The sequence below is a fragment of the Hirundo rustica genome, chromosome 21, assembly GCF_015227805.2.
Source record: "Hirundo rustica isolate bHirRus1 chromosome 21, bHirRus1.pri.v3, whole genome shotgun sequence".
Taxonomy (NCBI): domain Eukaryota; kingdom Metazoa; phylum Chordata; class Aves; order Passeriformes; family Hirundinidae; genus Hirundo; species Hirundo rustica.
In genome coordinates, this window is record NC_053470.1 from 7,597,309 (window position 1) to 7,618,756 (window position 21,448).

At 42.2% G+C, this 21,448-nt stretch overlaps 1 protein-coding gene across 2 annotated transcripts in view; it reads left to right on the forward strand.

The window, feature by feature from the left end:
* Positions 1 to 21,448, forward strand: part of AMMECR1 (AMMECR nuclear protein 1) — a 71,991-nt gene that overhangs the window by 17,418 nt on the left and 33,125 nt on the right. The window contains exon 2 of one of the 2 annotated variants that reach the window (XM_040083956.2): positions 2,955 to 3,480. In XM_040083956.2, the coding sequence (XP_039939890.2) occupies positions 2,955 to 3,480 (526 nt within the window). Of the gene's footprint in view, positions 1 to 2,954; positions 3,481 to 21,448 lie in introns of those variants that run through there. The other variant, XM_040083957.2, reaches the window with a different exon arrangement.

The window sequence follows — 21,448 nt, forward strand, 5'->3', positions numbered from 1 at the left end:
AATCCCTCACCTGTTCCAGTGCCTATTAAAAGAATTTATACTAATAAGGCAAGGATTATATCACTCCTGCTTACTGATGGAGCCAAATTTTGGCTCATTGTTTCCTTGTTCTGGTTGATTTGTCTTCTAATTAGGTTGTAGGAAACATAATGGGGAAACTTAAATGATCTTTTGGCCCACTTGACAACTATCTGACTTCTGCTACAGTCAGTGCAAATTTTACCTCGGATTCAAAAGGAATTAGATTGTGTCTGCTAGGATATAATTTCTCCCAGACACTAATCGTTCTGATTATTTTGTTTAAGAAGGGCAATCCTTCAGAGCAGGTTCAGATCACTCAGAAATATCTTTCTGCAAATAATTTTGTGTTTCTTATAATAATTTACAGCACTGTTGAAGACTATTGAGCTGTGCTTTTTAATTAAAGCATGAATTTTAATCTGTTACTTGTAACAAGTGACTCTTCTGAAATCACTGGGGCTTTAGATCATGAGGTGAGCAATAATGCTGGACAGCTGAAGTCATAAAGGAGAGCTACATCACTCCTAAATTGCATTGACCTAATTGCACAACCATTCTGATTCTGTTGGTACTGCTAAAGAGTTTGTTTTTCATCCAGGGTTCACTTGGGACATCTGACTGCATGTGAGGCTCAGCATCATCAGCAGCAAACAGCAAAGAATCTGCTAAAGTTAGCAGAGTATAGAAGCCCTTTCAGGAACTGAACACATCCAGGGTTTCTTGTAGTAAGAAATGTAAAAGTCCTTGACACTTAACTGGAGCAAAGGACCAATGAAACCCGTGCTGTAGTGTTATCCAAAGAATAAACGCTCCTTCAAATAGAAATGGGAAATTTCCATTGAACTATGAAGAACATTTTGGGAGTCTGCAGTTCTCTCCACTTTAAGATATTGATAATACAGTTCTGTCTTCCTGATTCCACTAGTTTCCACAGTTGTGTTTGTATATTTGTTGTCTTTACATACAGATTTGATATGCATTAAAGGCACTGAGGTAAAACTATAAGCAAATTCAGCAAAGAACATCAGCAGAAGTGGAAAAAGTAAGATGTTTCTAATGATTAAGTAATATACTTAGTTTACCCTTTCATTCAGGGACCATTGCAATACAATATTTAATCAAAAAGTTATCGCTGTTCATTATCAGGAGCCTTGATATTGTATAAGGATATCAATGCTAGCTCTGAGCCTTACAATGAACATTCCAAATATTTGTTCCAGCAGAGTGAACAATTAGTATTTCTGTCTGTATTGTAAGCATTTTGCAATTACTGAATATTTTTATAAATATTTGTGTTAAGTAATATAGGATGATTTTAAAAATGAGAAAAAGACAGAATTCAATACCTGGAGAAACTATTTTCCCAAAAGCAACAGAAGGTGTCACTGCTAACTGATTTTAAACAAATGATTCCCTAAGTGGAAAACACTGCCTTTGTTTTGAAAGAAACTTGAAAGTTGTTTGGGAAGGTAATTGGGCTCCCTTCTCAAGTATTCACCAGCTCGGAACATAAACATTACATTTAAAAATGGAAAAGACTGCTTCACACCATCTAATTCTCCTTTCTGTTTGCTATTATTCCCTGCAGCTGTTTTACTTCAGGCTATGATTCACAGTCAAAGCAAGAGGAGTTTAGGCCGATATTTGGACACAAATCTTCAAAGAGCCTTTTAACCCATTAGTATTAGAGATCGAGTAATTGGGGATTTTCTCTTCAAATCCATCATTTAAGATGCAGCCAAAATTAATATAATGAGGATGTTGGAGAAACCATTTCCATCAAAAAATGTAAATCTGAATCTCTAAGTAGTTTGAGACAGAAATTTTTCTGTGTACTGCATTTCAGCTTGTGTAACGGCTGTCTCTGTAAACTTGTGATATTATTTTAGCTCTGTGTGGCAGTCCTCACCCCTTGTCTTCCTCGACACTGTAGTGTTGCTATTCTATGTTAAACAGCTGTTACATCCCATGCCAGAGATGGCTGCATGACACTGACACATGGGTGAGGTGTTATTTTCTAAATATACATACAGATTTTGAAGTACTTTATGGCTGCTTGCAACCCTCTCCATCGATTCAGATACATCTACATCTGAGGCTAACGTAAAACAGTAATATAAAACAGATTTCTCCTGCTTAATAAGCTTAATTTCTGGTGTCTGAAGAACAGCAGGAACTCATATCCTTTTTCCTCTGGATTTCCCTTCCCTAGAGATCCTCCCGGGCTGCCGGCACCCAGGGCCGTGGTCTCACCGGGTCAAGGCTGCTGGCTCTGCAGCTGCGGGCCTACGCTCCAAGCTGCTATTTACTGCTTCCGAAGTGATTGCCGAAGCTGTAATTAAATATATATATATATTAAATATATATATATCTACATATAAAGCCCGTGGCTTTTAGCCATCACGACTGCATGCTTAATAGCTGCATCCAAGCACTCTCTCCAGGCTCCCAGCCTGGCGGCTCCAACTCAGCCCTCCCCCTCTCTTCCCCAGAGAAAGGCATTTCAGGTCACTTGAATTATTTAGCGGGGTGTTTTTAACCATCTCAAGGGCTTTGCTCCTGCCGTGCGGCGCCTGCAGAGCTTGCGTTTGTGGGTTTATTTTATTTTTTTATTTCCTTTTTTTTTTTTTTCTTTTTTTTCTTTTTTTTTTTTTTTTAGCAGGCGAGGTGGAGTTGCTCCACTTCCTTGGCAGAAGGAGGAGATAAAGCGCGGGGGGAAGGCGAGAGGGGCGGCTCGGCGTGTGGAGGGGAGGGGAAAGGCCGCCACACCTGCGGGCCGCGCTGCCCTCTCACGGCCCGGCCCTGGCCGCCGGGGCCGCTCACCGGGTCGCTCTAACGCAGCTCTCCCTGTCTCTCTTCCCCCCTCCCCCGCCGATCCTCCTCTCCCTCCCGCTCCTCATTCATCCTCCCCTCTCCGCCCCCTCCCCGTGCAGGCGAAGCGGGCGCGGCAGGAGGCGGAGCGGGCCGCCGCACGTCCCCCGGCCGGCCGGCCGGCCCCCCCGCCATGGGTCGGAAGCGCTGCGTGGGGGGAGACGGCTCCAAGATGGCGGCGGGTTGCTGCGGGGTGAAGAAGCAGAAACTCTCCAGCTCCCCTCCCTCGGGCTCGGCCGGCCCGGGCGGCGGCGGCGGCGGCTCCCACTGCGGCGGGGCGGCGGCGGCGGGGGGCGAGCCGGGGGCGCTGCCCCCGCCGGGGGGCCCCCGCCTGAACGGCCTCGGGGTGCTGGCGGGGGGCGCCGCCGGCTGCGCCCTGTCCCCGCCGCTGCCGCCCAGCTGCGGCGGGGGCCCCGCCGGCCTCTCCCCGCCGGCCTCCTCGCTGCTCGCCTCCCCTGGCTCCGGCGGGCCCGGCTGCAGGAAGATGGTGGTGTCGGCCGAGATGTGCTGCTTCTGCTTCGACGTGCTTTACTGTCACCTGTACGGATACCAGCCCCCGCGGAGCCCCCGCTTCACCAACGACCCATAGTGAGTATCGCCGCGACCGCCCGCGTGGGCGCCTCGTGCGCGCCCGTCCCGCCCGGCTCCCCCCCGGCCGGGCGCTCTCCCTCCCTCTCTCTCTCTCGCTCTCGCTCTCCCTCCCTCTCCGCCGGCTCCCGCCTCCCGCCCGGCACCTTCCCCGCTGCCGCCGCCCGGCCGCTGTCCTCGCCTGGCCCCGCGCCTGTCCCCGGGCCCGGCCCGCGGGCGCCCCCGCTCCCCGGGAGCCGCGCTGCCCTCCCGCGCCGGGCTCGCTCCGGGGAGCGCCGCGCTCCGTGACCCTTCCCCGGCCCCTCTCGGCCCGTCGGGCTCGCTGGTGGCGTCTCCGCCGTAATCCCTCACACCTCTGGCAGCGCCCTGGTCCCAGCGGCCGCCTCTGTGCCGGGTTCCGCCGCCGCGCTCCGTGGGCAGTGCCCTCTCCCCGCTCGTTTCACCAGCAGTCCTTACTGGGACCCCTTCACTAGGTGGTCTCTCGCTGTCCGTGTGTCCTGCATGAGTGCGGGCCTCTCCTTCACCTGTGCTGGATGGTGAGTACCCAGTGTAAGAGCCCTGTCGTGCGAGTCCTGGATTTGTGAACACTGGTGTACCTGTACATTCCCTGTGCCGGGCACTTGTAACGCTACTTTGGTCTCAAATCGTGCAGTCCTTGCTTTGTAATGACTCCTGAAGATCACCCAGTGCTAGACATCCCGAGTCCCTGAGTAATCCACCACATCAAATTCCCGGAGTTTTGAACAGATCACATAAACACCTGTTACTCCCATCCTCCCTTTGCCTCCCAAGCTTCCTTGCAAGAGTGTCCAACAAGGGCCTGTTTTATTCCCATCCCTGGCCACTCTTGTTCAGTGTTTGTCTTGAATCCTTGTGCCCCACTGCCTTCAGCAGTGCCCTGCCAGGACGGTGCTGCCCAGCATGTCAGCATGTGCTGGGGAGCCGGGCATGCTGCTGCAGGGAGAGCTCAGACACTCCAGGGAGTAACTTCTCTGTGACAGGAAGTTACTTCCTCTCAGCCAGGATGAGTTACCGAGTTGCTGCATGATCCAAGTCCGTTTGATTGCAGAGTTAACGTAAGGGGTTGTTGAAATTGAGTTTCCGCTGTTTTACTTTGCTTTTAAATGGAATGGAGCTCGTGTGAGTTTCCAAGCTCCAGCTGAGACTCGACTGTGTTGGTCCACCAGAGTGCATGTCACTTTTTTCCTCTTATGTATAGCATGACTATCAAGTTTGTGAGAAGCTGTGCTTTCTCAGTACTTAATGAATACAAGTTTTTTGTGTATGCCCTGGACCCTCGTGCACCTTCACCAATGCAAACAATTATCGTGCAGTCTGTGTTTCATTAATGAGATGTAGTGTATGTTTCTTGGTGTTTAAAAATAAAATGCATTAATAATCTTATTTGTAGTCCTTGCTGTTCTAACACCCAGGATCTATACATCTCTTGCATACTTTCAGCTGCTGTCATGACAACCCAGCTCTGTGGATTCCTACTTAACCTGCCACCCCGGCAAGTCTTCCCTATATGCTCTTCATAACTCCTATGTGATTTCATCAGAGTACCAATAATGAAAGGAGGGCAGGGAGACTCCACTGTGAGTTTCTTTACCCAGGTCTTTTGCAAATCCATGTCTGTCCTTTTGCAGATACCAACTGTTTGGCAGCTGCTGCTCCGAGTAGCCATTTTGCTGTGCATTGTCCTGTGTCTGTTCTCCATCCCAGACCACTGTAGGTTGCAACATCAGCTTTGTGCTCTTTCACTCTTTCGTTGCTGTATGAGAGTTGAATTCTGTTTGTGTCTCTGTAACGATATTACCTTGGTGTTACGGTTTTTTTATCTGTGTTGCAGAATGTCTCTGTTGAACAGATTAGTTCTACTGTCTGTTTTATTAGTGGAGGAAACTGAGGCAGGGATGAAGATCTCAGCACTGAAATGTTTCCCAGTTCCTCTTAGTAAGCAGTAGATCACTTTTTTCCTCCCGCTTCTTACTTTAACAACAACACAATTGCAAACTAAGTAAGATTATTTGAATTTTTCTGAAATTCTTAGGTGTTCTTCAGATTTAGTTGCTAGACCTGGTGAAAAGCTGCTGCATCAACTTCTGAACTTCTACACTTCTGAAAGTGGCACTGTCATTGAAGTTAGTAATGTAATTTTTGTTTATTCCCGTGCTCGTGCCAGCATGCGTGGTTGTATAGATCAGGAAATGATCTAACAATAATTTTATATTTTTCCCTGATTGGTTGCAGAGTTTGGTTCTCTGTGGATCATTGCATGGTTTCACAAACATTTGTGCCCGCACAAGTGTGAGGTGGAAATAAGCAGACAGATGGCAGAACTGCTGCTTTCAGCAGCTGATTGTTTGTGCAGTTGGGGATGCAACTTTGAAAAAGTTGTTCAGTATTACATATAAAATTTTAGGTCAGTGAAAAAAATTGCTCCTGCTAAGTGTTCAGAGGTAGCATGATTTCTAGCATTCACAAGATTTGCAGGCAGTCTTATCGATAACTGGGTAACTCACAAAGATAAGATGTTGAATTTGAAGCTGGGCTTCATCCTGTACAGCAAAAAAAAAAAAAAAAAAAAGAAAAACCCTGTATGAAAACTGGTGTTTTTTGTGACTGTGGAAAAAAAACCTGTATGAAAACTGGTGGTTTTTGTGACTGTGAAAAAAAAACCTGTATGAAAAACCACCACAAAAACCTGGTGGTTTTTGTGAATGTGCACTGCAGCTTTCTGCCTCGAATTCATTTGGAGGCTTTGTCCAGGGACTGAATTATCTGGTCTAAGAGCAGTAGCCTAAAATAAGGGTTCGTATGTAAATTATAGAATTATTTTTTTAAGTTATGTTAATTACGGGGAGGATGAAAGACCTGTGAGCAGGTATCCTCACACAAACATGACTCATCTTCCTTGCAGGTCTTTCAACAGTGAAGCTGGGCATGATCAAAGAAAAGCAGGTGGCTGAATCACTTGGACAAGGGGTTCTGGCATGTTGTCTTTAGAACAAAACCTGCTTGTGACACCTCCGGATTTTTCTGACTTTCTGGTGCCAGGAAGAGGACAGCATCAGGGCAGCAAATTCAAGGCAGTAGGAATGAGTGGAAAAGCTCGTTTTGACAGACTGTGGGCTTTGAACTCTGGGGCAGCCCATACATGGATGAAATAGTTGGCATTTTCCTATCTCTGGAGTTCCTAAGGCAGGGAGAATAGCGTGTTGAGGGTGTTGCTAGGGAGGTGTTGGGTTGGAGAGGGTGGTGACTCGTGGAGTCAAAAGAAGATAGCTGAAAGACACTAAATCTCCCCAGCAGTGTGTTGTTGAGAATAGGCTGAGCAAGTTCTTTCAGCCATGGACTTCCTCTCCTCTTGTAGGCTCCATGGATCTGCTGTCACTTTATTCTGTCACTCTTAATTGAAGAACTTTCTCCTACCTTTAATTTCACTTCACTTTGGGTTGCTCTCTAAGCCACCCTTTCCCTTCTTTGCAGGATATGTCCTTGCTTTTACCAATGTGGTGGCTCACAAACTACAGGTAGTTTCTACTACATGTAGAAATTACCGTGGCAGTGTGAACACTGATACAAAATTTGAAAATTGATGACCCAGATGAAATTGTCTCTTGGACAAAGTGTCATTTAAGATGCTGTTTTTGAGACTCAATTTGATGAGTAAAGTTACAGAACACTGAACTTGTTTAAAAGCAGGTTTTTTAGAAGTGTCCATAGAAATGAATTGTAAGGGGATGCAGGAAGAGTTGTAAAAGCATTTTAACCCACTTATTTATGGAGAAAGAAAACTGAGTAGCCTTTTTTTCCTGTGTTTGTTACCTTTCTGACAAAAAGTAATAGTAGACTCTCCAGAGCTTGGCCAATACAGAAACTGTTGCTAGGCTGGAGGCCAAAACAAGTCCAGTCAGGCCCTGACCCTCATTAGCAAAGCATTATGAAAATGCTTGACTTTTTTTATGATGTTTATGCTCCTAAGGAGTGGGTTATTAAGACTGATACTCAGCTTAGCATTGCAAAGTTTGCATTTAAATAACAGGATGGGGCAGCTCTACTGTGGTTAATTGACAAATTCTCAAAAACATGTCCTTGGTAACGAAGCATGCTGGGTGTGCAGTAGGTCTCGAATGGAATACGGCTGTGCTGGCTGGTCCTGCACTTCCTCCCTGTGTGATAGATAGTATTGTGGTATATGCTGACCAAGAGCTGAGCTGTTTATCAGTCCAGCACTATAAACAAGTCAGCATATTTCCTGGGCTTACTTGTATGACCTTCTAAAAAGCCCTTCATTTTCATGACTGGGGTGTTGGCTAAAGGAAACCGTGTCAAGAGCTTCATTTCTGAAGTGGGATACCTTCCTGTTCCATTGGTCAGCAACATATTTGCCGAGATCTCTTTTTCTGCATTTGTCATCCCTTCACAAGTGGTGTCCCCTAACAGACTGCACGTCTGTGTCCGTGCCTTACAGGATCTGCCTGGAGTTCCTGTAATCTGACTGGGATTTTTTGATAGCTTCCTGGAAGGCAGTGCTTGTTGTGAGTATGTGGATATTGCTTTGCTGCACTAAGTACTTGCAGCCAGGGTTATTAAAGTGCTAATTTCATGGGAATGACATTTTATGGAATGCAGAACAGCTCCAAGGAGTTGTGGCAAGGTCACTGGGACAGCAGCCATATAGAGATCTGTAGATCTTCCCAGAGCACTCTTGTGTTACAAAGATGGAGTTCTCACAATCCTTAATGGTATATAAGATCTCACTTTATGCATTTCTTCCCATTAGCTTGAAATCTGTGGCACCTTTGGCAGGGTTGAACCTCGGGCTGCAGTGATTGCAATGTATGTGCCATAGACATACTCCTGTGATTTATCTTTGCCCCTCTGCCACCAAAGAGGTCTCCTCTCCGGGCTTTGTTGGCACACCATGGGTTCTAGCATCGGTGAGGCTGTCTGCTTTACTGAGTGGTACTTGCAGGCCATGTTTGAGACAGAAGAGAGAGGAAGAGAAGGATCCCTGTCATAAGTTTTTATCTTTAGCATCAGTATTGCTTCTGCTTTTTCTTTTCTGAAAGTTAAAACGCTTTCCCTGTTTCCCATGTGATCATGTGATGCTTTGTACAGAGATAGGAATTCTATGGGTGAAGCTCAAGAATTCATGAGTTTTAGGTGTATTAAAATAGAAAAAAGTGTGGGATTCTCCACTGGTGGACAGCAGTGTGGGCCAACTAAGTAAATCTGGTTGCTTCCAGATTCTCTTTCTGTGTGACTGTAAGAATATAAGGGTTGGTTGCCACATTATTTTCCTTACTCAGTAAGTGAGCACAAGGGGAAGTTCAGCTGCCAAGGAATGGCAAGTTTGCAAGTTTTCTGTACAAATAAACTTGCTGAAAGATTGACTTTTGGGAAAGATGATGTGCTAGGCAGAGGTCCCTTGTAAGGACCTTTATGAGGAAGAAAAACCGTCTTTTTGTAGTCCTCGGTACTTTATTTGATTGCCACATTAAATAGGCAAAGCAAGTGCTGCATCAACCTTCTCTAAGTAGTGTTTCTGCAGAGAGAGTACTGGAGGCTGAGCTGGTGGTTGAAAAACCCACAGAAAAGGTGTAGTGAGGAAAGGAGCCCTCTTCAAAGAGTGCTGCAGTGCCTGAAGGGAGGTGATTAATTGCAATTGAAGTATCTCTTAAGCATGAGGGGAGCAAAACTCCAGCAAGCCACTGGCACAAATGAAAAACTGCAAGCCTAGCAATAGAAGACAAGTTCTTTTGGTACAGTGTTGTACAAGCAGTTATCCAAACTCTGAAGAACCAATGGTAATGTAGTATTAAAACAGATACACATCCAGTAGTTAGGCAACATAAGCATAATACACTTTCTTGGTTGTCATTTTATGTAGAATGTTCAATGGAAATTGCTCAGGAGGGGAAAACTAGGCCAGTTCAGAATGGTCTCTGACATCTTGGCACTAGATTTTAGGGGGTTGGAGATGCCAGAAATTTCTTGGAAGAGACCATTGCAGAGAGACCAGTAATGTTCAGATGGTTCCACTGATAAGACCTCTATTTGTTTTTAAGTGATTGGATTACTCAAAAGGAGAAAGAGACAATCTTCCATAAAAACACTGAATGGCTGTGGGACCTCTGAGTGTTTCTGGGGCTTTGCAGGTTCTCTCCAGCTTCTCCGTATGCAAGTTATTAGAGGAGGCAAGTGGGACTTCAGGATGAATCACTGCAGTGGTGTTTGGAAGGGCTGTGATTTGTTCCTGGCCATGTGATTATGATGGACAGACCTGGATGAGGTCTTCAATCACTCTACCTTGTGTTCTTGATGCAAAAAATAAGGCACCTCAACCTACTTTCCTTTGTCAAGTTAGTATGGAGAGAAATTGGCTATTATTGCAACTGTTCTTTCCCTTCACTGGATTACCCTGCCAAGAAGCTCTCCAGACTCAGCTCAGGATATTTTTGCCTAAATTGGCAACTTGGAGGCACATGCTTAATTTTTTTTCCTTTTTTTCTTTTTTTTTTAACTGTAATCCACTATATCTGAAATGAATCACAGTTGTATTCATGTTAGCTTGACTCCTTTAATAAAGGCTATTGTTGCTTCTCAGTTAAGTCACAGAATTTGCAATGATTTTTTTTCCAGAATAGTTTTTTCATTTGGGGTTCTCTGTTGTTTTCAAGGGATTTATAGTGTTTTTCAGAGACCATTAAAAGCAATCTATCCTTACCTGTGTTGATTAAAACAAAAAAAATAGGCAGTAGGATGTTTGAATGTTTAGGTTTTTTGGTGTAAATATACATCTTCAGTGGTTTGACCTTTAGAAACTTCATTGATAAGCCAATGTACACATTTAATAACAACAAAATATTATTCATCTTTATATCAATGATTCGATCTGCAGCTGTTTTATTTTAGCTAATTCCTAGAATGATCGAATCATGGTTGTGTGAGATCTGCTCATAGGTGGTGAGTTGGTTTGGGGCTTTTTGGTAGTTATACCAAATAACTGTCTTTAACAAAACTAGAAAAAATATACTTAAATGAAATACTACACATTTTTATGGCATAGTTGTAGGATACAGTATTTTCAGAGAACTCCTGCTACTACTTTTGAAAGTATATTTTGCTGGTGTGCAGTGTAGTTGTATTTTGTGTTAGCTTCAGAAATGTCTCATTTTCAAGGTTAATTTGAAGATGTCATTAGCTTTTTGCTTTCATAAAATATCTAGTGAACAAAACCAAAACATGAACACACAGATTTTGATGGGTCAAAATTAAAATGCACTCTGGTTATTTTCCAGAGATTTCAGTCTGATCGGATGATTTTTGAAATTCAGTTTTGACATTTGAAGGTTTCTCTACATAGTTATGAGAGACTGTTTGGATCTCCTGTGGTGTTTGAGAGAATATTTAATTTTAGAAAGAAGTGTTTAAGCTTTGTTGTGGAAACATTGTAGTGTCTTTGAGATTAATTCTGGGTCTTTCAGAATTTTGTTTTTCTTTAGTCTTGTAAGTGTTACAGCTGACTATTTCATGCAGTGTATTTGTGTCCTGCAAGCCACTGGAATGACATTACAGAACCATATGGAATAGCAGTTTCCCAGTCTGACTTCACTCACGTACCAAGACTACTGCAGGCATAATTAATGCTCTGACTACAGTTTGCTGGTTTGGGGAAGTAATGTGAGTTAAATGCAGCCTTTGGATGAGACTCCATGTCCAGGGCAAACAAAACATCCTCATACAAGTGCCCCACACCCTCCCTTGAACTACTTGCATTGATCAGTGTGTGCTGGCTGTGCTGTTTCTGCTTGATAAGTCAGCAGCAGGTACTCTGCTGCTTTTTGTTAGGTTATTTTTTTGCTGAGTTTTAAGACTTTTTTTGCTGAGTCTTTTAGCATCCTAAATGCCAGTGCTGGCTTAAGGGATGGGGTCTTCCCATGTGGTCTGGGGAAAGATGGGAGCCTTGCAACCAGACAGTATTAATTTTAGGCTGACAAGAACAGTAGCTCAAGTTGTTTTAACCTGGATTTTCTTCTGCTCTGAGGATGCTCCCCTGCTTGAGACTGTAAGCCTGCTGCTGTACCCAGCAGTGCTAAAGATTACAGTGAAGGGAATTTTTTTTTTTTATGGACTCACCTCAGTGACTTTTTCCAGCTTTTGGCACGTTGAGCAGGTAGACCGCTAGTACATCCAGAAGCTGTGGAAGAAAAAGCAATCACATAACAGATTTCCTTTCATGATTCTGCTGTTAACAGCATTGCCAATTGTTTGTCCTACATCTAATTCCCCAGTCACCAGAACAAAGCTTACAGGCTAGAATATAAGGCTAAACAGGGATTTTTTTTTTTTTTTTCCCTTGTTGAGTTCACCTGGGTACATCATGGTGCTTTCATGCACATAGTTGCAAACACTGCAATGCACAGCAAACCTCTGGATTGGGATTTTAAGACAGTGAAAGAGCTTGCAATATGTAGCAGAACCATGTGCAGGCTGTCACAAAATCTTGAGCCCCTTTTGAGTGGCTGAAGATTACATTTAAGATTACTACAAGTAATTTTTTTAAAAAAAAAGCAGTCCTGGTGGATTGCTTGCACAAGACTATCAGGTGTTCAGCCCAGCCCAGTGACTCAATGGATCCAACAGTTGGGTCCCCAAATTCAGAGGGATGTATAAGTTGGCACCAGTGTGGGGGGAAGTATTGTGGCCTTGGAGGATTTCCTTGCAAGCAGACTGCTTGTCTGTGCTCAGCGGTCTGACCTGCTGCTGCTTTGCGGGGATGGAAATTGCATTTGCTTTTCTGTAGTGCCAGTCCCTTAAAGCCTTCAGTGTGCTCTGGAGTTACACTGGCAACCTGTTACCCAGCAGTTCCTCTGTGTCAGGTTTGGAACTGTCCTGTGAGGGCCTGTGCTGGCCCTGCTGAACTTTGATTTGTCTGTTCAGCCAAATGCTTCCCCTGTACTTAATTCAAACTGACCTCATCCCTCTGACCTACATACTGTGGAGATAGGTGTGAGTGTCTCCCCAGTTGCTTCACTGGTAAATACTGGGAATAGTGTTCCACTGAGCTTCTCTACAGTGGTGTTGTCAATTCTCTGTCCCTTTCTCATTTTGGTCTGTAAGAGATCCCGCTGGTTTTTCTGGTTGGTTTCCTGGTTTTGATTTATTTAAGTAACTTTGCAAGGTGCTACCCAAACATGTTAAGTTCTATTTCCTGTTCACTTTTGACCTACTGTGTATATTCTAATCTCTTCTGTTCTCATGAAGCAAGCCTTCTTTTTTTAAAAGCTGACTTCTCAGATTTACTTCCTAACTTCCCCATGTAATCATGCAGCATGTAGGCTTTTATTGCAGGAGCTGATGTATTCCTTTGACTGCTTTTGTTTTGCTTCCAGCTGTGAGGAGTTTTTACTTGATATCCTAATACAGAATTTTGTCTGCTTTTTTTTGTAATTTTTGTCCCCTCTTTTTAGGGTTGTGTGGTTTTGGTTTGGTTTGTTTGGGTTGTTTTTGAGGGGAAGAAGGATTACTAATTACTTCTCTTTTTTTTAGACTGTTTCCTTAACATTAATTATCTGTGTGCCAATACTTTTTTGTCTCACTGTATTCAGCTGAGATGTTGAAATATAATCGCATAGCAGGCACAGTTAGACAGCAGCTTTCCTGTCCTTTAACTAGGTCTAACTTTAATAACTTTATTACTTGATTGTGTGACTTACACCATAAGAAATTCATTGGGCTTCTCCTCTCCTGTAACAATTTCTGCCATGAAATGTTTATATAATCTTCACAGACAGTGCCATTCCCCACCTGCCTGCTGTTTGTCACTCCTATTGGAATTGCTGAGTATGCTGGCAGACTCAGCATTATCCTGTTTGGTTTGTCTTCCTTCCACCAGATCTTGGAGATCCTTGTTACATTGAGGGTGTCAGGTGAGGCCAACTATTTGGGCTTCCCACATGTTACGAAATTTCTAGCAGTAGTGTAGAAGTGTTTGTAAGTTCCAAAACTCTTTATTAGCATGCCAGTCTGGCTGACTCTGGCATGACTAATGTGCATGCCTAACAAGTTCTTCCTGTTCCCATCATGCCTAAATCCTCGCTGTCTGTATCACTGACTTCCTTTCTCAGCCTCACTTGTGGGTCTGGCAGCACTCAAAGTCAAACCATGGAAATCCTCAGTGTAATTCTTCTGTGCATCAGCCTGAGTTTCCTTTCCAGAGAACCCATCCTGTGATTCCATACACTACTGTTACTAGTGTGGGTTCAGTGGACTACTGGGTTTGGGTGGGGTTTTTTTGTTTGGTTTTTTTTTCTGAATCACCAAGTAGTCAGTGTTCAGTGTAGAAGCCCTGTGAGGTTGCTGCCCTTCCATCTGCTGGGCTCTATCACAAATACAGCAAGCTGTGTGTAAAATAAAGTCATCTGATAACCAAACCTGCTTCTTCCTAGTCCTAAGTCTGTCTGCTCCAAGGAGGATTCATTCCTATGTCAACAGGAAGCAGAGGGTGGATTGTTCAGGAGATTAGCTCTGACCTGTCCTAGGTCCACATGAATGCTAGAGATGGCAAAAGGCATGATTAAGCATGGAAGAGAAAACAAGTAGGCAGCACAAGAGCCTTTTTCATTGTATTCCTTGTTACCTCTTATAAAACTGCAGTGAGGTTCATACGAGGTAGTGGGCTTTTTAAAATTTTTTAGATTTGTTCCCTTATAATAAAGGCATAACCCTAAAATTGTCAGTCTTCAAATAGGAAAAAAAAAAAAAAAAGCATTTCTGGGAATTGAAATTGCAGAAAGCATCTGTGTAGTTGTGAGAATTCGTGTTTGGTAAAAGACTGTGAAAGAACTGATGTCCTCAGTGAGGATCTGCTTTATTAGTGTCCCTGGGATGGCTTCTGTATCCTCCAGTAATTTCTTATACTAGAGCTGTCTTTGTGCTCGAGTTGTCTAACTGTATGGCTGCTGATAGCACGGAGTACTTGGTCAGAAAACAATGCTCTGTTATCTTGGATGTCTGAAAGTAGCTAAGTCACGTCTGTTCCCTGCTTAAACTGTAGCCTCAGTACTGGCTTGTGTATTACTGCATCATTTTGTCACTAACTGCAGTGTATTCCTCTTCCAAAGGGATCAGTGATCAGTCATCTGCCTTACTGCCAACACACTTCTCTGTTGCCTGCGTGCTAAGTGTGTTCTTGTTCAAGGTTAGCATGGTTATGTTTACCCCATGACCAGTTTTGTTCTGTCTTGTGTGTTGCATAATCTGCTAAAGCAGCGTGTCAGAAAGCTCCTCTGCTTTTTCCAGCAGCATAGTCTGTCCTCATGAAAGTAATTACCTCTTTAATAATCTTACGGCTGTTCCTGTTGTTTAAGCTGTACTGCATGTGTTACTTCCTGTGAGATGTAAATGTAAGCAGTCATCTCCTTGCCCTTTTTCACTGCCCCTTTTGCATCTCCTCTTTTTGAGCTGACATCCCTGTGCATGCCCCTGCACAGCGAAACAAGAAACACACTTGGTCTGGGTTAAACTGGCAAAAAGGAGAGAGATATTTTTAACCAGATCAGTTCCCCTATCACACATGTTCATTGCAGAACTCTGGACTTCACTATTACTCAAGCCTTGATGCAGTCCTTAGCGATTTAAGGGATGGGAAGGCAATGAGAGATCATCCAGTTCATCTGAAGGCATGGCATCCTGTGTTCTGCATCTGTGCTGACTGAGAGGTGTCTGTCTTCCTTGAAAGCATCCAGTTTCCATAGACTTTCAAAAGAAATTCTTGATTCTGAATCATCTTTGTCCATCTTAAAAGTGCTGTCTTTTATTGCGTCTTCATGAAAAATATAAATTCCATTTGGCTCTAATTCCAGCCCTGTATTTAGACTATCTTTAAAGCGTCATCTCATTGCTTAAATTACATGGCTAAGTTCTATGCAAACAATGCAATCTAGAATACATAGATTTAATAATAATTAAATTATTCCAGCTGTTGAGTTAGTGAAGTTTTAATTAGAGGGCAAATTCAGATTTTTCTGAGGCTTGTTTTTTGGCTCCTCTTGCGTTATCATGAGCTTCTTGAAACCATTTCCAAAATAATTGTTTACTACATTTTCAAAGTTGGATGTTCTGAAAATAAATTCTAAAAGTCTGAAAGCAAATGCTAATGTATCTTCTTGTGGTGTGCTTCCTTGTGTCTCAAGTCTCTTGCAAGCTACTGTTATGCCGTGGACTTTTAAAATATGTAATTTTAAATGAGAAGGAACAGTGATTTTTAAAGGAAAAATTTTGAATGTTTGGCTGAACTGCAGTTTCTCCTGTCAGCTGACACCTTGGCATATAAGTTTTGTGACATATTATTGCTGTAAAAAATCCTGTGTAGTTTGAAATTTTTCCTTAGGTTTCTTTAAATATTTCTCAATCCTTTGAACCAAGTTCCACTTAAGCAGAAAACTCCTGTGTGTTAATTTCTCACAGGCTTGGCAAATTCTAAGTTATTGGCATAAATTGTTTGTTCATCTGTTTATGTTGTGCCCTTAGGTGCTTCTGTCTCAGCATGCATCGTGCATTTGGCAACTAACAGAAAGCATTTTAAAGGTCCAAATGGATGCCTTTATGGCTATGCCTAGTGTCTTGTATGTATAAAGTGTCTGAACTTAATTAAGAAAGTTATTTTCCAGAACAAATTGCATACATTGCATTGCCTGCTTCTACTCGCTGCCTTAATATTTTGAATGAACAGTGTGTCTCACAGTTAGCTGAAATTGATTAAAACATAAGTTATGATTCATCTGTAGCAGGAGAATCCCAGTTACAGCTCTAATAAAATTTAGTGTGACCTTTTATTAACTGTAACTCCTGATTTTTCACTGATGGCTTGAGTAACTGCTTCAAGTAATATTTCAGTGGAACACACACACACACAAAAACCAGTTTATGAAAATCCAGTGGTCACTGGCAATTTGGATAAAACTGGCAAGTCTAATCAGAGTGAAAAATTCAGTATCTTCATTGGCAATAAAAACATTCTTTTAAAGCAGTCTGTATAGACTCTAAAGGCAGAGATAGTTTGTTAAGGTGCTGTCTGAACTCTATGCAAAACAATTTTTGCTTGCTCCTGGTTTGTAGTAAATATGCAGCAACTACTTGTGAGCATGGAATTGTTTTTTTCTCTTAAAAGAATGGAAATAATGCTGTGGCAAAAAGCTTCCAGACTTTCAGTGCTTGGAGAATGTTTTCTGTCTATCAAATTTCAAAACTCATTTTATGCCTGCATCATTCTCCTAGTGATAGAAAGGGAAACTATACCAGTGCCTCAAAACTAATGTTTGCTGCATTCTTGGTAGTGACTTCTAAGGAAATAAAAATATAGCAGCTGGAGCTATTCTTACCTGATTTCTTCAGCACTGTCTTCTGGTCTTTTACGGGGTAGAAGTTCTGGGGATCTTACACAGCTTGCTAAAACACGTTACTTGTGGTGTTCTTAAAACGTGTGGGTTTGGATATATTCATGGAATTTTGGAAAAGTTTTCTGCTGAATCCTTTCAAAGCATTAATTGTGAAAAAGTCACTATTGAAAGGAAAATACTTGCAGTGGAAATATTTTGCCTCAATTCCAGTCTGTATCTAGAGCGATCACAAACTATACCTGAGATCTTTGATGGTGCTGAAATTGCTTCAATTTTGATTTGCAAAGTGTCCCGTTATGTTATTATGATATTTTGCCCCCTTTAAAATGCTTCTCTCTGACATGACTATCTCTAATTCAGGGCTGCTTGGTCCTTGAGAGGAGATTCCGTGGTGTTGCTGTGGGAGGATAAGTCGTGCCAGTCCTTGTTAACTTGAAGATTTGTTAGTTTGTTAAACGGGTACATGTGTTGGAGCTCATTTTTAGATATGAGAGCTGCTTGTGGTTTGAAGTTGCTCACTTTCTTTGAAACTTGGGTGGGGAGGTGACTTTGGCTGGAACCTGTGTGCCTTGAAAAACTTCAAATGTAGCCAGAGTTTCTTGATAAGTATTTTCCTGGTGTTTCTGTCAAGAGCTGGTTATAGGAACATTAAATTGTGTAATGTCTTCTGGGGAATGAGAAAGGGGGAAATACCAGCTTTGCTTTGTGAATAGTTTTTGTTAACAAACCAGTAGTTTCTGTGTATAATCTGAAGTTAGTTTGATTATGGATGGGTAGATGACAACTAATAAAGGTATCAAGGAAACAAAAGTGTATTTCTTCAGAACATTTAAAAATGTCCCATAGAAAGTCATGATCAGGTGACTGCAGATGTTAATAATTTGTAATGACACTGAATTGATTTATTAACTTCATAAAGTCTGATTTTTCTGCTCTGGTTCATAATTGTGCAATTGAGGAAGAAAAATTGCTTAAGTAGGTCAGAGCATAAATAGTGAAGAGTTCTATAATGTGTATATATATTGTTACATAATTTTATTAAATATTGCAAATTATGGTGCGTTAATAACCTAGAATGTGGTGACACTTGTTCTTGGGTGCTTTTGACATTAGAGCAGAATTTTATCTGGAGTCCTTACCCTGGATGTGTTTAATAAGCTTGTGTACTGTCTTGAAAGATTAAGCATTACTTTGATAAAAGAAGTTCCAAAGAACCTTGAAGTCTGCATTTCAAAATTCAAACCCCACTTTCTCATAACTTTTTGCTGATTTTTGGGGGGAATGTACTGAGTGTGCCAGAAGTTTAAATCTAAATGAAGGTTCCAGAATTCATGAAACAAATAGAGACTTGTTTAGTGAGGGTTGAGGACTTTCTCCCTGACTTGTAACGGGCATGTGCAATGCAATAACTTGAGTATTACATTATTTCTTCTCCCTCTTTTTAAAAACTGGTTGCAAAGGGAGATTTAAGTATGAAAAAGATGGAGGACAGAAATGGAAGAGGAAATGAAAGGAGTGGGGGAAGGGGAAGAAAGCCTAAAACCACATGGAATACAGAAATGAGCACAATGAGCAGAAGGATGAATTTTGAAATGCAATGGAGGCAGGAGTACACACTTACCCTGTAATACCGTCACATCTCAAATTGTCTGAGGGTGATAATGTTCATCAGAGGGGTGTTCCATGTTCATGGCTTTGTTACAAAACAGTGTACAGTTCAGCAATTCCTGATCTAGTGCTCAATAAGAGCCAGAATCATCTAGGCCAAGTGCAGAGCCATCCTATCTGCTCTCCCACATATGGCACTGCGCTGCTCAGATAAATATGCTCACCTAGAAAGAGTCAGGGGATGTCTGTCTTCAAGCTGCATTGTTCCAGACCTGTGCTGACAGACTCGCAGGTACCTGAAATGAAAAGAATATGTATGGAACAATAAGCCTTTTTAGAAAGCAAAGCTCGTTAATTATTGTGTTTTAATTTTTTGGTGTTGAAATAGAGATGGTTGGTTGGTTTTGAGGAGCAGGTTTGTGTGTGTTTACCCTGCTGGCCAGGACTTGGATAGGACTAGCAGAAGTTTACGAGATGGAAGGTTAAACCTGGCTTGTCAGAGGTAAATATGGAAGAGCAAGGGACCATGGGGTGCATGATCACAGGAAGTTCTGGGATAATACCCTGGTGAGGAGCCTTGGCATCACCAGTGCTGAGTCCCATTCTGGTAGTTCTGTTCTACATTGTTAGCTTCTATTGTTTAAAACTGAAACATGTTCTACTCAACATTCAGAGGAAGGTGAAAATCTCTTCTCTTTCCCCACAGTTCTTTCACTTCTGTAGTCTTTTGAGGAGCACTGAATTTTCCATTTTATTCTTCCTTGTTTTTTGATTCCTCCTATATACTCTAATCATGTCCTCCCCTCCCTGTTTTGTGTGGGTGCCGGCTTCGTGCCACTGTTCTTCATCATTGCAAAGAATATTTTCAATTTGAAATGACTAATGGTTTCCCTGTTGCACGGATGATTCTGACAAGAAATAGTAAACATAAAGGCTGTGCTAACATTACTGTTGCTAAGATGGGCAGCCAAGGAGCTGGAATAACCTTGTGATACTGCATTGGCTAGTACTTGGGTCACACTTGGAAAGCTTTCTTCACAGCTGTATGGGTTAGAAATATTTTTAAGGCTTGACATATTTATTTTCTTTTAATTTAAAAAAAACTTTCTCAATTAAATAGCATAGCCATATCTATACATATCCCTTCTGGCCTAATTGCAGAGGATCTCTGTTGGATACTTACTTTAACTTGATCTTAATTTCTTGGAGATACAAATGGCTTTAGTGACTAAAGTACAGCCCTAGGCTTTGATGCTCTAAAGATACTCAACACTAGATTACTTCAGTTAATCATTTAGCATCTATCTTAATGTTGTATAATGATGTATAAACCTGATACCTGCTGACTGGGCTGTAAAACAGCTCCATGATCTTGGAGTTCATGGCAGACAAGATCTGTGGTTGGAACATCGTTGGAGTGTTGTAATTCGAAGCAGTCTGAGCTGATGAACTGGTGTGTCCTCTTGGTTAGTGTGTGCATACTCAGCCGTGTGACACATCAGTCCCTTGTACAAACACAGTTTATACCCAGCTGAAGCTATAATGTTGGGAATTCGGGGAAGAGAAACGTTCTGTTTTAGAGGACAGTTCAAGTGTCTTAACTTCAAACAAATTATATAGGGCCTGAAGATTCGTTAGTAATGCTGAGCAATGAAGTGAGTAATTAATTCACTTGTAAGGAAGATGCCATCCTGAGGAATTTCCAGGTCTGTTGTGACCTGTAGGACTGCAGATTAAGTGCTCTGACTGAAATGACTGTACTGCCGAGAAATATCACTATGGAGAGTGTCACAATTTTGAAGTGCAGTCTGAGGAACTGTAGATATTCAGACTTTTTTTAGCAACGCTTACTAAGCTGTACAGAACCAACGTGTGTGATTTCTGAGGCACTCTGGGTTTTGTAACATGTAAATATTTATTTTAGCAAAGTGAATGGCAAACTTAGGAGCATATGTCATAGAAACTCAAATTTGTTTCATGAACTTGAGGGATTGTCTTGTGAGAGTTAAGGGGTGGAGGTGCAAAATAATGACTCTTTTCATTTGTTTTGATGTTTTGTTGGTCATGTCTGACTGAGCATTCAATCTGACCGTACCTAAAATTTCTTGTTGTCTCTATAAATTGTTAGTTGCACCTTCTCTTTCCTGGAATGCTGCCTGTATTGCCTGAGCTCGTGTAATAGAGTGTACAAGAATAGCAGCTCTGATGCTGCAGCTGAAGGAGCAGACACATAGTCTGGCTGTATTTGTGAACTGATGCCCTTTTATAAAACAAATTCTTAATGTGACCTTAATTAAGGTGCTGTAGGCTCTTTAGAAATGACCTACCAGGCAGCAGTTCTTTTATTTTTAACCCTGATTATACTCTTGTTTAAACTAGATATTCTTAAAATAGTAGCTGCTTTCTGACCTTCCTTAAGATTAGCTGCTTAGATAAGCAGAACTTGCTAACAAATTCACACCTAGCAGCTCAGGTTTGAGGCTTATCTCTCTGGGGCACATGATCATTTCAGGAAAATCACCAAATATACTGGCTTCTATGCCTATATATAGTGGTTTATATGCCTAAAGAAATCAGTCTCTAAATGCTGATTTCTGAAATACAGTAGTTGGAAGAGTTGCTCTTCCAACACAATAAGCTTTATGTAAAAGAATATAAATCTTACCATTTCTGGGACTGGGGAGCAATAGTTCATTCACTTGTGTGAAGCAAAAAGGAGAATGCTGGCAGTGACACTTGGCTTGTTCCAGGTGATTCCTGGGCATGGGAGAGCTTGGAACTCCTCAGAGCTGAAGTGGAAGCTCTCTGGTCTTACAAAGGGATGAGGATGAAGCTTTTCAAAGTGTCAGATCCTGCAGCTCTGGGTGTCAAGTAGCATCAGGGCTGTAGAGGCTTTCTTACCTCCTCTGGTTATAAAAGGTGGTGGTTAAATAACTGTAATTAAAATG